Source organism: Felis catus, chromosome F2 (assembly GCF_018350175.1).
Source record: "Felis catus isolate Fca126 chromosome F2, F.catus_Fca126_mat1.0, whole genome shotgun sequence".
In the NCBI taxonomy this organism is placed as follows: Eukaryota; Metazoa; Chordata; class Mammalia; order Carnivora; family Felidae; genus Felis; species Felis catus.
The window spans coordinates 81834459-81848175 of record NC_058385.1 but is presented as its reverse complement, the minus strand read 5'-3'; the positions used below and the strand labels follow the sequence as shown (position 1 = coordinate 81848175).

The 13717-nt window shown below is 64.6% G+C and overlaps 2 protein-coding genes across 2 annotated transcripts; both read right to left on the bottom strand.

Annotated features, from left to right (window-relative positions):
- Positions 1 to 797: 797 nt before the first annotated feature.
- On the bottom strand, positions 798 to 4254 carry THEM6 (thioesterase superfamily member 6). Its single transcript, XM_023248574.2, has 2 exons — positions 3607 to 4254; positions 798 to 1468 (listed from the first exon to the last, which is right to left on the bottom strand). Exons 1-2 carry the CDS (start codon positions 4117 to 4119, stop codon positions 1355 to 1357), a joined length of 627 nt encoding a protein of 208 aa, XP_023104342.1. The 5' UTR covers positions 4120 to 4254; the 3' UTR covers positions 798 to 1354.
- Positions 4255 to 9269: 5015 nt separating this feature from the next.
- Positions 9270 to 12480, bottom strand: PSCA (prostate stem cell antigen). The gene is made up of 3 exons (XM_023248455.2): positions 12116 to 12480; positions 10703 to 10810; positions 9270 to 10026 (listed from the first exon to the last, which is right to left on the bottom strand). The coding sequence occupies exons 1-3, from the start codon at positions 12165 to 12167 to the stop codon at positions 9812 to 9814; spliced, it is 375 nt and encodes a 124-aa protein (XP_023104223.2). The 5' UTR covers positions 12168 to 12480; the 3' UTR covers positions 9270 to 9811.
- Between the last annotated feature and the right edge of the window lie 1237 nt (positions 12481 to 13717).

The window sequence follows — 13717 nt, the reverse complement described above, 5'->3', positions numbered from 1 at the left end:
GGTCCCCGTGGGGAATCTGTCCTGACACCTGTATGGACCCCCCAAGTTCCCCCGCCCCAGGCTGTCCCCGGTCCTTCACTCCCTGCAGAAGCCCAAACACCCTCGCGGGCTGCAGGCCGCAGGCCGGCTGCTCAAGGCAGGTGGGAGGCCCAGCCTCGCCAGCCATGTGACCTCAGCCGGGCCGCATCACTCCCCCATCTCCGAACGCCACGTTGCAAACCCAACTTTTCCAACTACCCGTTCTTTTCTGGGCCCCCGGACTGGGGCCCTCCTGAGCAAGTGGTCAGAGCACGACGTGGCCCATGCCATCGCTCACCTGTCTTCTATCCCGGTGGCCACACTTCCTGTCCTCTTTGAGGGGCTTGCAGAAGGGCCCCTGTGCTGTCCCACCCATTAAGGTCCACTGACCTTCTGCCCCACCTGCTGTCCCACTTCCCCGCCCCAGCAACCCCAGAGCCTGAGGCCTAGCCTCCCAAATTCTGGAGGATCACGGACTGGACCCTGGGACCAAACCAGAAACCTGCACCAGCCATCCGCAGACTGGGACATGGGACAGCAAACCCCAAGAGCCGGGGACAAGGAGAGCACCAGGGTCTGCAGGGGGAGTGGGGCAAATCCTTCCTGGCCTCGGTCCCATGCTCTGTGCAAGAGGGGCCAGTCCTGCCCTGCCCACCTGGTCCCTAAGTTCGTGGGACCCCGAGCAGCCTAGCCAGCCCCCACACCAGAAAACACCGGTGGGGGCCCGCTGCTTCCCTGGGGGGTGGGGGCTTCAGAAATGAGGTCTTCCCCCAGCACACTGACATTAAAAACCCTTTAATCTTGGGCTTTCTTTAAATAAAACAGAAACATTGCAGCTTTCCCGTTGCAGCTGTAAGGCAGAGATCAGCGTGGGGGGCAGGCAAGGAATCGGGGGGCATCCCTGCGCTCCTGGCTCCAGCTGGCGGCAGGGTTCCGGGACAGGGTGGAAGGAGGCAGCTCTGACCTACACCATGGGGCCCCAGACTGGCTTCACCCACAGGGTGGGGCCGAACTCCCACCCCCCAAAGCCCACGCCCTAAGGGTCCTGGGCCTCCCACTTGTCCCGTCACCTCCACCCTGAGGGCAGAGCTATGTCAGGGCATCTGAGTCACCCCCATCCCGTGCCCAGCACAGTATGGGGGAGGGGGACATCAGTAATGGGCGGAGAAGGAGGCCTGAGCGGGCTGGGGCGGTGCTGGGCCGACAGGGCTGGTCGTGGACCGCTCCAGCTGGGAGACGTGGGCCTGGCGGGTCCATCCCGCACCCTCTGGCCCTGGCAGGCAGGGACCGGCAGGCAAGCGCCCCCACGTTGAGGCTGGCGGGCAGGGTGTGGTGGTCATTGGTCCTTGACGACATCACTGAGGCCGCTCTCAGCCCTGAGCAGCTGGCTGCTGGCCTCGTTGTAGGCAATCCAGTGCCGTAGGTCCTCTGGGAGCTCGGGGGGCTCCACCTGCAGGGCGACAGGGGGACATTCCCATGGCCCCGCTGTCCGGGGGACGAGCAGGGGTGCAGGGAGGGGTGACATTCCCACGGCCCCGCTGCCCCGGGGACGAGCAGGGGTGCAGGGAGGGGTGGCCAGCCAGGGCGCGGCCTTCACACCTCTGGGCCTCTGCTCACGCTGTTCCCCCTGGAACGTGTCCTCCGCCTCCCCTTGCAGGTGGCCCTCCCTGAGGCCCCCAGTGCCATTCATCCTCCTGTCTCGAGACACCATCCTCCTTCCTCAGGCCTGTCTCCCCAACAGGGCCACACCGGAGCCGTCCGCGTGTCCCCAGAACCCAGGCAAAGCCCTCTGAGGCCAGCTGGCTGGAGAGGGGTGACGGGTGACCCGGAGCAGCCAGAGGCCTCAGGAGTCTGGAGCAGGGGAGTGGAAGGGTGGCTGGCAGCCACCCTCTGCTGGGAAAGTGCCGGACGGGGGCTGCCGTGAACCTCTCTTCTCCAGCGCACCACGAGAAGGTGGACCAGAAGCTCTGGGCCCACTGCGGTGATCCCCCCGCCCCCGCACCCCACCCCCATGCAGCCAGCCATCATGGGGAGGCAAGAGGCTGCCGGGCCAGGCCTGAGAGGTCACAGGCCTCGGGGATGGGCTTGGGGTGTTCCCAGGGGAAAGGGGACAAGTAGAGTGGCAGCCCTGGCCTCCCCCGGAGTGAGGGGAGCTCTGCTCGATGTCCAGGCTTTTGGGATCACTCTCCTCCCAGCCAGCGGTGGCGAAACCGGACTTGGAGCATTTCAGCCCAGACACTGGGCTCAGACTGCCCCGTGTAGGCTCTGCCTGGGGCCCACCTCACCTAGCCTAGGTACCTGGGTTCCTCCTGGCCATGCCCTGGCCCTCCCATCTGTGGCTGGGCATCCTCGGGCACACCTGCTGAGCCGCGCTATCGGCTCTCTTGGAAGTCGCTTCCAGCCCCCATCGGCCACCCGGCACCCTCTGTTGTAGGAGAGACTCCCTCTGTCTGTTAGTCCCAGTTCTCAGTCCCTCAACTTAAAGCCTCCGTGACCAGAGACTCCCCACGCCGGCCTCCTTACACGTGAAGGGGCGTATGGAGCATCTCTGTCCCTATGAGGTGGGGGACACCCAGGACCTTTGGGGGGGTGTCCAGAGACAGAAAACCAGGGAGCTATGCCCATGGCCTCTGTGAGCCTCAGTTTCCCCACCTCCGGTATGGGGGAAAGACCACCCTCTCACGATTAACATGAGACCGTGTCCCCCCTTGTTCAGGAGGCACCCGTTCAAAGCCAGAGAGGGCAGCGCCCTCGTTTAGAGCACCCAGGGGTTGGGGCAGGCCCCGGCTTTGGCACGGAAGCTCCTGAGGCAAGCTTTCGGGACGCCGCCTCAGGCCGGAGCCTGCCCTGGAAACCATTCCGGTGGTGGCGCGCTGCCGTCCCCAGGGCTGCTGTCCCCAGGGCCCTGTTGCCACGCCGCGGTAAGCCAGGCTGGGCTGTGCTGGAAGGTGCAGGCCCTGGGGAGGGTCCTTTAGCCCCACACGGGCACTGCGGCCCTCTCGCCAACTGGAAAAGGCAGAAGGGCTTGCAGCTCTGTGAGTTCAGTCCCCCACCCCCAAACCCAGGTGGTGGTGACCCAAGCCCTCAGCTCCAAGCTGTGTGCAAAGGGCGGGGGAGGGGGTGTCCTCGGGTCCTTGGGAACTCCCAGTAACCTCTCACGGACACCATCCCGCCTGTTGAGAACCAAGGACCAGAGAAGGTGGCTACACACTCCGAGCCACACAGCAGCATCAGGACTTAGATTCCCGGGAGAGGCCCGGTCAGGGCTTCCCTGTTGGGGAAACGCGGGGGGTACCGCATGGGGTGGCATGGAGTCCTGAGAGGCGAGCTTAAGAAGTGGCAGGCGGGGAGCACGCTAAGAACGTGTATGAGGAGTGGATTCAGGGACCCTGGGAGCTCCCAGGGAGAATGGCCATCAGTGAAGTGAGGCCCTGGGTCCAAAAGTAAGGGCTGGAGTGTGGCACTCAGCGGGACAGGAGCACCCCAAGGGGGTGGCCTTCCCTAGAGGAGGGGGCAGGGATCAGGAACCCTCAGGGCCCCGCGGAGGGTGTGCACCCGGGCCCGGGGAGGGGGGAAGAAGGTGCTCACCCTGTGTTTGCACAGGTGCTGCACGACGCGCTCCGGCGAGGTGCCCAGCACATGCTGGCGGGAGCGCAGGAGCGCGCACACGAAGCCATCGCGCAGGCTGATGAAGCGCGCCTCCAGGTAAAACGCTCGGTCGTCCCAGCCCAGCAGGCGGGTGCGCACCTCGAAGGGCTCGAACAGGCGCAGCGAGCGGCGATAGCGCGCGCACGAGGCGGCCAGCACGGCGCGGGCCCCGAGCGCGCGCAGCGCCCCCAGCACCCCGCAGCGGGTCAGGTGCGCGGCGCGCGCCACGTCGGCCTCGCGCAAGTAGCGCGCGTTGTTCATGTGCAGCAGCAGGTCCAAGTCCGAGGGCAGCACGCGGCCCGCGTAGCGTTGCTCGGCCAGCAGGTCGCGGACGCGCGGCTGCAGCAGGCGCGCGCGCAGCACAGCGCACGGCACGCGCACCAGGTACCAACCGTCCAGCAGCGCGAAGTAGACGAGCGCCAGGACCAGCGGCGCCACGAGCAGCCCCAGCATCGCGGCGGCAGGCGCGGGGTGCGGCGGAACCCGCGGCGCCGGTGCCGACCGGGGCGCGCTGCGCTGGAGTCCGCCGCGCCGGTGCCCGCGCCCCGCCTCGCCCGCTCGCCGGAACCGGCGAGAGCCGAGCTACCGGAGCGAACCACCTCGCGAAGCCGGCTGGGGAGGGACGCGCCGGAGGCGGCTGGTGCCGCAGGCCAGGGCCCCGCCCTCCCCGCGCCATCATCCCCCCCCCCCGACGCCCTCAGTGGTCCGTCCCCCCCCATGTCCGCGCGCCTCCCGCCCCGCTTTCGCTTTCGCCGCGCGCCGCGCCACAGCGGCATCTGGCGGTCGCGGCCCGCGATGCAGGCGCAGGAGAGGGCGAGCTGGTCTGCGGCGTCTCCCCCCCACCCCCCCAGCTCGCTGCGAGCCCTCTTGTCTCTCCCCAGCCGTCGAAGATTCGGTCCCTGATCTGAGCAGAGGCAAAGGCTCCAGTACCTCCCGGCCCAAGTTGCAGGACTTTGCAAAAGAAGTGGACGCCGCCGTCCGCAGCGGCACTGCTTCAAGACTGTCCTGGAAACCGACCCTCCGACGCTCCAAAACATCCAGGGGCTCTCCACCTTTGCAGGGAGCCCCAGCCCCAGCGCGCATGCGGCCGATTCAGGGCGCATCACAGTCTGGCCCCTAAGCCTTTTCAGTCCCAGCTGGTAACCTCATTACCCCCAGCAGCACCACTCCCACCCCCAGGTCCTGGCAATCTCCAACTCATTCCCAAGTATTCCCATCCTTGGCCCGTTCAGAAAGGGAGCATATAACGCCCGCAATGGGGGGAGAGGACTCTGCAAATGTAAAGGGCTCGACAGGGGCCTCATAGGTGTCACGAGCACATGGGATGCGGACCCAGCAGTGTGCAGCAGGCACTCCAGCGTCCTCTCTGTCCCCTTCTCGGCAACACTGGGCAGGAAAGCCCGGAAGAGGTCCACCCAGCTTTCCCAGCCCGCCCCCAGCTTGCCAGTGACCTGGGAGGCCACCTCCTTAGGTCCGCACTGGGGCCCTGGAGAGGTGGAGGCGGCTCTGAGAACAGCACCCCCCAGCGGCCACACTGAGAGGGCTTTGGTCCAGTCCACACCGGGCCGGGCTTCGGTCGACCGCCAGTGCCACAATGGCAGGTGGCTTCCCTTCCCTCGGGCACCATCAGGGCAGAGTTCTTTGCTTTTCTGGCTTTGCTTCTGGGGCCAGTAGTTGGGCAGAATGGGATCTGGGTTTTCCTGGGTCCTTGGATCTGCTTGGATACTCCGCGGACAGGAAGTTCATTCTCAGGGCGGACCCAGCTGCCCCCGGAAAGCCCGGGGGGTAGGAAAGGCCTTCCCCAAGCATTGTTCAGCCTTGTCCCTGCCCTGGCTCAGCTCCACACCATCTGTCCCTGAGGCGGGACAGCTTCTCGGGATGAAGGTGTCCTTCGAGCCCCCTTGGCAGCTGCTCTGTGAATGCAGCCTGGTCACCCCCCTTGTCCCACCCCCACAGCGGGGGCCTGCTTCTAGAAGCCTGTTCTGGCAATGTCAGTGAAGGTTGGTAAACAATAGAATGGGGGGGGTGGGGGATGCTTACAAGACCCCTGCCCCCATCCTCTGACAGCCGGGGCTCCCTCTGCCAGGGACCCTCCCCTTCCATCTTCCCCTTCCCTGACCCCAGACAGTCTAGATGCCCAGAACCTGGTCTCACTGTGCCTTTACGCACGATTGATTATGTCAGCAGGGACTGCCATCTCCCCGCTGGACCCCGAGGCCAGGAGGTCGCTTTGATGGCCCAAACCCAGGGCCAGCACAATCGATGCCGGCCAGGGGCTCCCCAGGAACCAACTTCTTCTTAGCCGCCCACGTCCAGCTGCATCACCACCAGATGCGGGCGTCATGGCAGACTGTTGGGGGTGTCGGGCAGGTCAGGGACTCCTGGGCATCAGACCTGGAACCCCTCTGCTCTGGCTTCGTATCTGAGAGGCAAAGAGGGAGGAGGGGCTGGGAGACAGCCCCACTCCCCCACTGCCAGAGGGTCTGACATGTGACCCCTGCGCCCCCTCCAGTAGAGCCCCTGCTGCACCCCAAGTCCAGCCAGGGAGGAGCAGGGCTCACAGAGCAGCACCCAGGCCGCTGACAGACACCGCGCCCTGCCCACCCAGTACTGTCTTTACAGACACCTGAGTGGTCGAGGGTGGAGACATCAGCAACCTGGGCTGGGGGCGTCAATCCCAGCCCGAGAGGGGCCAGGCAGACGGGCCTGGGACTGGCGTTCCGGGGAAGGGAGGGCGGCGCCAGACCACCTCCAGCCTGGGGCTGAGTGTGCTGCTAGGGTCAGAGATGCTAGAGCAGAGATGCTCAGAGATGCTGAGCAGAGATGCTGCTCAGGGAGCGCCCTTGCAGGCCTGACCTAGGTGACCGAGCACACAGGGGAGGATGGCTAGGCGCCAGCTGTGTGGCCTCAGGTCAGTTCCTTCACGTCTCTGTGCCCTGCCTCACCGGGTGGTGGTGAGAATCAATGAGTGATTGCACGGGAGACCCATGAGAGCACACCTGGCCTCTGGTAACGGGGATACGTGCTGTATTATCTCCTACTGTGACAGCCGCAGAAGGCTCGGACAGTGTCCCTAACACGGAGAGTGCTCGGGAAATGGCACCTTTTTTTTTTTATGTTTTTTATCTAATTTTGAGAAAGAGAGAGAAAGAGACAGAGGGCAAGCAGGGGAGGGGCAGAGAGAGAGGGATACACAGAATCCGAAGCAGGCTCCAGGCTCCGAGCTGTCGGCACAGAGCCCGACGCGGGGCTCAAACCCACGAACCGCGAGATCATGACCTGAGCGGAAGTCAGACGCTGAACCGACTGAGCCCCCCAGGCGCCCCTTGGGAAATGGCATCTTAAAAACTAACGTAAGTCTGTCTGTCCAGGGGACCACCTCAGCCACAGGTGCAGCCGTGAGGGTCTCTGTTCCTTACTATGGAAAGATACATGTTTAGAAAGCAGTTTGCCGGGGAGCGCGCGCAGCATGACCCGGACACAGATTCACGTGTGTATCTGCGCGTGTTTGCACGCGACGCGTCACGAAGACGGAAAACGGTGACCCACGTTATCCTAGGGTTTGGGGAGCCGAGTCCTGTACGCTCTTCTTTCTCGCCGTTCCCTAGTTTGCGAAGATGAGGCGGTGTGGGGAGAGGGAGGTGGGGGTCCCGGCCAGACCCTGCCGTGGGCCCGCAGCTGAGGGGCCCTGGGCCTCTGCGGGTGGACCCCCTGCCGTCCCCACCCAGGGGAGCAGGAGGAGGCCCCGACGCGCTGCGTGTGCGGAGGGACTCCTGCCCTTCCCTCTGTCCTGGAGTGAGGGAGGGGCAAGGCTGGCCCCCTCGGGCTCTCAGTTTGAGGCCACACGAACTTGGGAATGGCTCAGGAGGTCAGAGGAGTCCCCGGTCCGGGGAACGGAGGACCCAGCGAGGTCTCCCACTTCTCAGGGCCCGCCGTCCCTCTCCCCTCACCCTGGCCCAAATATTTCAAACCCAGAAGCCCGGGACAGGGTCTGGGGGTCCGGGGCACTGCCTCACTTCCCGGAGCCGCACCCCGGAGGAGGACCCCTGCCTGAGGGTGTGGCTGACGTGTGGGTCGCCGTGGGCTCCCTTCCCTGCTCGGTGGACGGAGGCCCGTCCCTCCGGACTTCCAGGCCCTGCCGTGGCCCCGGTCACACTGGTGTTTGAGATCCTCTCTGTGCTTCATTCCTTTTCGAGTTCCACCTGCTAACATGGCACATATTTCTGTATTGACCCTGTTCACCTGACCCCCTCGTCCGGTCAGCTCGGTGAGCGGGGGTGGCTCTAGGGCATGGAGGGAGGTTGGGGAAAATGCATCCCAGCGTGGGAGACCGCTGAATCTGGCGTGCCTGGAACAGCGCCTGGAACGTAGTAGGCGCTCCACAACCACTGGCAGGACAGATGCACCAGTGTCCTCTACGGTCACCTGGCCAAGGTGGACAAGGCCAAACTCCAGCCCGGGCCAGACCCTCATGGGCCTGAAGCTCTGCCTGAGCCCCACCCCCCCCCCCCCCGCCCCGACCCAGTTCTATGGTGCCCTCTCAGGAAACAAAGCCCCAGCCCTGGACCCTGGACCCTGGACCCTGGACCCTGGATCCTGGATCCTGGACCCTGGACCGGAGCCAAGCCAGGTCTATGTGCTGAGCGTGCCTGGGGCCCCAGAGGGACGGGCGTGGGAGAGGCCAGAGCCTGCGCGGAGCCGGATCTGAGCTGGGCCCCGGAGGCGAGGAAGAAGTGGGGAGGACCAGCACTGGAGGTCACTCGGGACGTGCACAGGGAGACTCTGGGCCTCCAGCTTGGACTTGTTGGTCAGTGTGGCCCTGCCCCAGCGCACCCCAGAGCTCCAGAAGCCGGGCTCTAATCCTGCCTCACCCACCACTCAGTAGGGGTCTTGGCCAGAAGCGCCCCCCTGTGCAGGTTCCCGCCCTGGCTCCGCTCACACAGCCCACCCCACGTGGCCGACAGGTCCTGGCGCTGGAGCCCCCAGGGGCAGGGAGGCAGCCCCTGTGTTTCCCAAGGGGCTTTCTCAGGAATTGAAAAGGCAAGGCGGGGACCCTAGGCTCACAAGCACTGTGAAAGGAACCCCGCTCCCGGACAGGAGGGACCTGAGGTCACGGGGCAGGGGGCAGCTTCGCTGGGGACCCTTTTGCATAGTTTGCATTTTTCACCGTGGGTGTGGAGAACTTACAGCGGACAAAACAAAACATTTAGGAAACAGGCAGAGGGAAAGGACAGGGCGGGGACGCCGAGGGGGCCTCACACAGTAGCAGCCCCTCCCACCCAGAAACCGCTGAGTCCTGTGGATCCTCAACACTCGCAGCAGAGGGGGGTCCCAGGTAAGTATGTGAGGCTCAGAGAGGTCGAGTGATCTGAGTGAGGCCACACAGCAAGAGACGGGGTCCCCAGGGATGCCGCCCTACCTTCTGCAGCTGTGTCCTCCCTTCCCGGTGTCTGACATCTGTTTCTGCCCAGGCTTGGGCTCCACCCCATGTGGCTGGCTACGGACATGGCCACAGCCCACGGATGTGGATCCAGGTGGCATCCAACACAGCCCTGGACCCCAACCCTGCCTCCCACCCGGGGGCGCGCGAGAACAGAGCTGTCTGCAGCTAAGTCAATGGGACTTTATTAAGGGCCTACTGGGTGCAGGGGTTACTGCTCCAGGACTCCCAGGGACATTGGGAGCTGGACCCCCTCCACACCCCATCTCTTGGGGCTCCCAGGACCTCTCACTCCCTGCCCCTGATTCTACTCAGTACATTTCATCTCAGCCTTTGTGGGGCCCTCCTGAGTGCCTGCTCCTTGCTGGTTACAGGTGACCCTATGAGTGGGACATGGCTCAGCAGGTAGAGGTGGAGGGAGTGGTCAGGGAAGGCTTCCTGGAGGAAGAGTATGCCTAAGTGAGGACTAAGGAGTGGGTTGGATGTGGGGGTTGTGTGGGCCGTGTGCAGGCTGTCGCGCATCAATACAGCCCAGCCTGCTGGGCAGTGGGAGCTGGGCAGGAGTCCTAGGGAGCCATGGAAGGCTAGAAAGGGCAGAGGGGCATGGCCCGACCCGAGTTAGGGTCCAGGAGGGGCCTCGACTGGACCAGGTGTGTATGAAGAGTGCCCTGGGGCCCCTGGGACACAGTGGGGTCCTCCTGCCTCCTACATCCGGCTAGGGCCCCAGAGCAACAGGCCACCGAGGGCAGTGAGCAGCGCCAGGGTGACAGGAGGTGGCTGCAGGGCATGGGCCCCGTTGGCATTGCACAGGTCACTGGAGCAACACGTGATGTTCTTCTTGCCCAAGTAGTAGTTCTGGGAGTCATCCACACAGTGCGAGGTGCAGCCCTTGCTAATGACGGTCAGGAGGCCAACAGCACCTGGGGGTGGGGGCCGCTCAGCTAGGGCTGGGTCCTGGGTGTTCGCCCACTCGGCCTTGTCCCAGCTCCCACGGCCCTCTTCCTGTCCTGACTCTGAAACTCTGGAGTCATCCCGGGTGACCGCCTCAAGACTGCCAGCAGTGCGAGGGCAGGCGCTTGGGCTCATCTGTATCCGCATGCCCAAGGCAGCCAGACCTTCTGCTGGGCACTAGACATGCCTAATGAATGGGTGAATGCAGGGATGGATGGATGGATGGATGGATGGATGGATGGATGGATGAGGGATGGATGGATGCATGAGGGATGGATGGATGAGGGATGGATGGATGGATGGATGGATGGATGGATGGATGGATAGATGATGGATGATGGATGGATGGATGAAGGGTGATGGGTGGACAGACAGACAAGGGATGGGGGGGTGATGAACAGATGGGAGACAGAGCAGCTGTATCCATGGGTGGATAGATGAACAAGTGGCCAGGTGCACAGAGGATGAGCAGTTCAGTGGCGGAGACCTAAACCCAGGTGCTCTGAGTCCCTGCCAAGGCAGGGAAGGAGATGGCGAAAGGCAGGGCAGAGCCACACCCAGCCCGGGGCGGGGTGGGGGTGGGAGGGTGGGGGGGAATCTGGGCAAGGTCACGCGGAGGACTCGGGGGGCAGCAGGGCCACTCACGGATGCGCTCGGTCCAGCACTGGGTATCAGAGTGGGTGCAATTCTTCACGTGCAGGCAGTTCTGGTTGCTCACCTGGGCCTCGCAGGAGTAGCACTGCAGGGCACCGCCTGGGGGGTGGGGGCGTGCTCACAGGCTGCCCTCCCACAGAGTGGGAAGGAGCCTCATTTTCTCGTCTGTCACACTTTCCAGGCTGCTGGGAACGTGCAAGAGCACAAGAGTCTGCCGCAAACTGGGACATCCTCACGGGGAGGGCACTGCGCCCACCAAAGCCCACCCGGGAAGGCTCCGGTGCCCGCTTCCTGTCATGGCGTCTGGAATCCACCAGTAGAGCCCCAGCCCACCCCTCCGGGTTTTAAAGCTCTGTTAAAAAGCCTATGGTCCAAGAGAGAAGGGGGTGACGCACCCCTGGGTGGGAGCTGGCTCACCCCACTTGGCAGCCAGCCCAGCTGGGCACGGGGCAGGTGGGCGCAGGGTGGACAGACCTGCTCACGTCCTTCCTTCGCTGTCCCTAACAGCCTGCACAAACCCCACCCAGCCTCCCAGGCCTCCCTGGTGCTGTGTGATCGGCATGGGCCCCGGGCTGGGTCCTGCTCTGTCCCTGGGAGTAGCGGCCCCAGCTGTCACACGATGTCTCCTCCGATCAAAACAATGGTGGAGCTGGGATCCAAGTCACCCAATTGCAAGCAGGCCCCATACTGCCAGCCCTGTGCTCGGGCACCACACACACCAGCTGACCTCCAGCAGCCTGTCGGGCCATTGTCATGATCCCCACTCTCTAGCAGAGGAAGCTGAGGCTCTGAGAGGTTTAGTGATTACCCAGGATGGGAAGAGACCGAGCTAGGCCTGGAGTCCAGACCAGAGCAGCGAAGGCCCACACCTGCCCCCCCCCCGGGTGTCTCCTGTCCTTGCTGCCCACAGTGGACCCCAGGGCTGGGCCTGGGGAGGGGACCTGGGTCCTCTGAGGACAAACCTCAGCCCTGTCCCGGTTCACTCTTCCCTCCTGCCTCTGTGGCACTTCCTAACTTGAGGCTTTTTGCCCCTGTACTTCCTCTCTACTCTGCAGGCTCTCAGTGCCTCCCTTGTCCGTCTGCCCTCCGAGCGCCAGGCCCTGCGCACGGCGGTCAGGAGAAGAGCCCCCGCGTGCCCTGCCCGCTCTGGGTGAGCCATTACTCCATCCTGGCTGCACTGCGAGCCGCCCCAGAGGGGGACGCGGGCAAGGACAAAAGTCCCTTCTTCCTGCCGCTGCCTCCGCTTCCTTCCACCTGACCTCCCTGCTCCCTGTCCCCTTCCTCCACCTCCTCTCTCTCTGTCCTTCCGGGTGGGTGCTCTCTCTGAGGGCCCCCGGTCTCCCTGGATTGCCCCCACCCCAGCCCTGTTCCCGTGGCCCTGCCCTGGGCTGGGGGAGGTCTCACTTGGCTGCAGGATCAGGCCGATGGCCAGCAGGGTGAGGACGACAGCCTTCATGGTCACCAGCGGGCAGTGGTGGCGTGGACCTCGGGGTGGCTTTATATCGCTTCGGCTGGCAAGGCGGAGGCTCCACTGCCCACTGTCAACACGGACGGGTTCCCCGCGGCCAGCAAGCACCACGGGTAGATCCCAATCTCCACCCGCCCGGCCGGGCTGCACCCCGCCACTCCCTCTGTCCTCCCGTCTGCTTCCGGAAGGCAGAGCCTGCCCAGGCAGGGGCCGCCCTCCCCACCTGTGGCCATTTCTTAGCCACCCCAGGGCGAGGCGCCAGGCTCAGCCTCTGCCCACCTCACACCAAGCGGTGAAGCCAGAGAAGGGTGTGACCACCTTGTCCAAGGTGGAGGGCGACCTCCCTGGGCCTGTGGTGCTCCTAGGGCTCCTGGCCCCACAGGAGCGACAGACCTTGGACGGCTGCAAACAAGAAGTGCCTCGGGAGGGGGCCGCTCTGGGAAGTGCCCCGGAGGCTTGGGGGTGGGGGGCTGGCACGGCCAAAGTGCACTGTCGTGCTGCATCGGGCTGGGTGCAGGCTCACCCTTCGTGACCTTACTTAATCCCCATACAACATGGAGCTTTAGCTGCAAGAGAGGTGGGGAGACGCAGTAGGAGGAGGAGGGGGGTGGCAGAAGGCAGGACATTGCCTGCACGCCAGACCCACTCTCCCCCTGTCTGTGTCCTGGGGTCCCACAAGGGTCCCAAGGGCTTCCCCTGGCTGGTGACCTGAGGGCGGGAGGTTCAGAGGCCAGGCCATCTCTCCTGCTGTGCCCTGACCACGGGGTGCTCTGTGCAGTGAGTGGCTGCATCCCCATGGGCCAGCCTGCTCCCCTCCTGCTAGCCCTGCCCGGCCTGTGCTGACTGTTCTGTGCCCTCACCCCTCCAAGCCCAGGGGCCCAGTGGCTTCCTGCTGGTGTTGGCCTGGGGCCCATTCTCGGTCCCCATTGTCCCTCCAAACTTGCCCCTCCCTTTGTAAACGGTCTCCCTGTGACCCCTTGGAATGTCCCGCAGGTGCTGGCAGGTACAAGCCACGCTCACTGCCTGCTGACCCCAGTGTGTCTGGGGGGGGGGGGCGGTGAGGGGCCCCTCCCATGGGGGGAGAGGACCTTTCACTTCCTGATGCCCTCCTGGCCCAAAGACGGCATCTCTGACCTCACTTTACCATCTGACCTCATGCCCTTGGGCTCCTCCCTGGGAGGAAGCCCCAGGGTAGAGCAGGGGCTGTACCGTGGTGCTGGCAGGTCGCTCCCGGGGATGTGTCATCTCCCAGCCCTCTGGGACAGGGACAGGGGTGGGGCTGGGGGTGGGGGTGCGAGAGCAGAGCGACCCTTCCCGGTGGGGACAGCTTCCATCCTCTCACCCTGAGTCCTGGATCAAGATGACACAGTGACATGGGCCCAGGGTGAGGCCCACACCTCCCCAGCACTCGCTGCACCGCTGGGGTCTTTCCTGCCCAGCCCGCCAGTTTGCACGCTTTCCCCGGGAGGTGTCTCTCCTGAGGCCCAGGAATGGACAGGACCTTGCTCAAGCTCACACGGAGGTGAGCGCGGTCCCCC

Coding starts and splice junctions, on each gene's coding strand:
- THEM6 (XM_023248574.2), bottom strand. CDS start 4,119: ATGCTGGGGCTGCTCGTGGCGCCGCTGGTCCTGGCGCTCGTCTACTTC. Junction 1,469..3,606: donor AGCACCTGTGCAAACACAGG/GTGAGCACCTTC, acceptor GTCGCCCTGCAG/GTGGAGCCCCCCGAGCTCCC.
- PSCA (XM_023248455.2), bottom strand. CDS start 12,167: ATGAAGGCTGTCGTCCTCACCCTGCTGGCCATCGGCCTGATCCTGCAG. Junction 10,811..12,115: donor CGGCCTGATCCTGCAGCCAA/GTGAGACCTCCC, acceptor CCCACCCCCCAG/GCGGTGCCCTGCAGTGCTAC. Junction 10,027..10,702: donor GTGCTGGACCGAGCGCATCC/GTGAGTGGCCCT, acceptor CCCCACCCCCAG/GTGCTGTTGGCCTCCTGACC.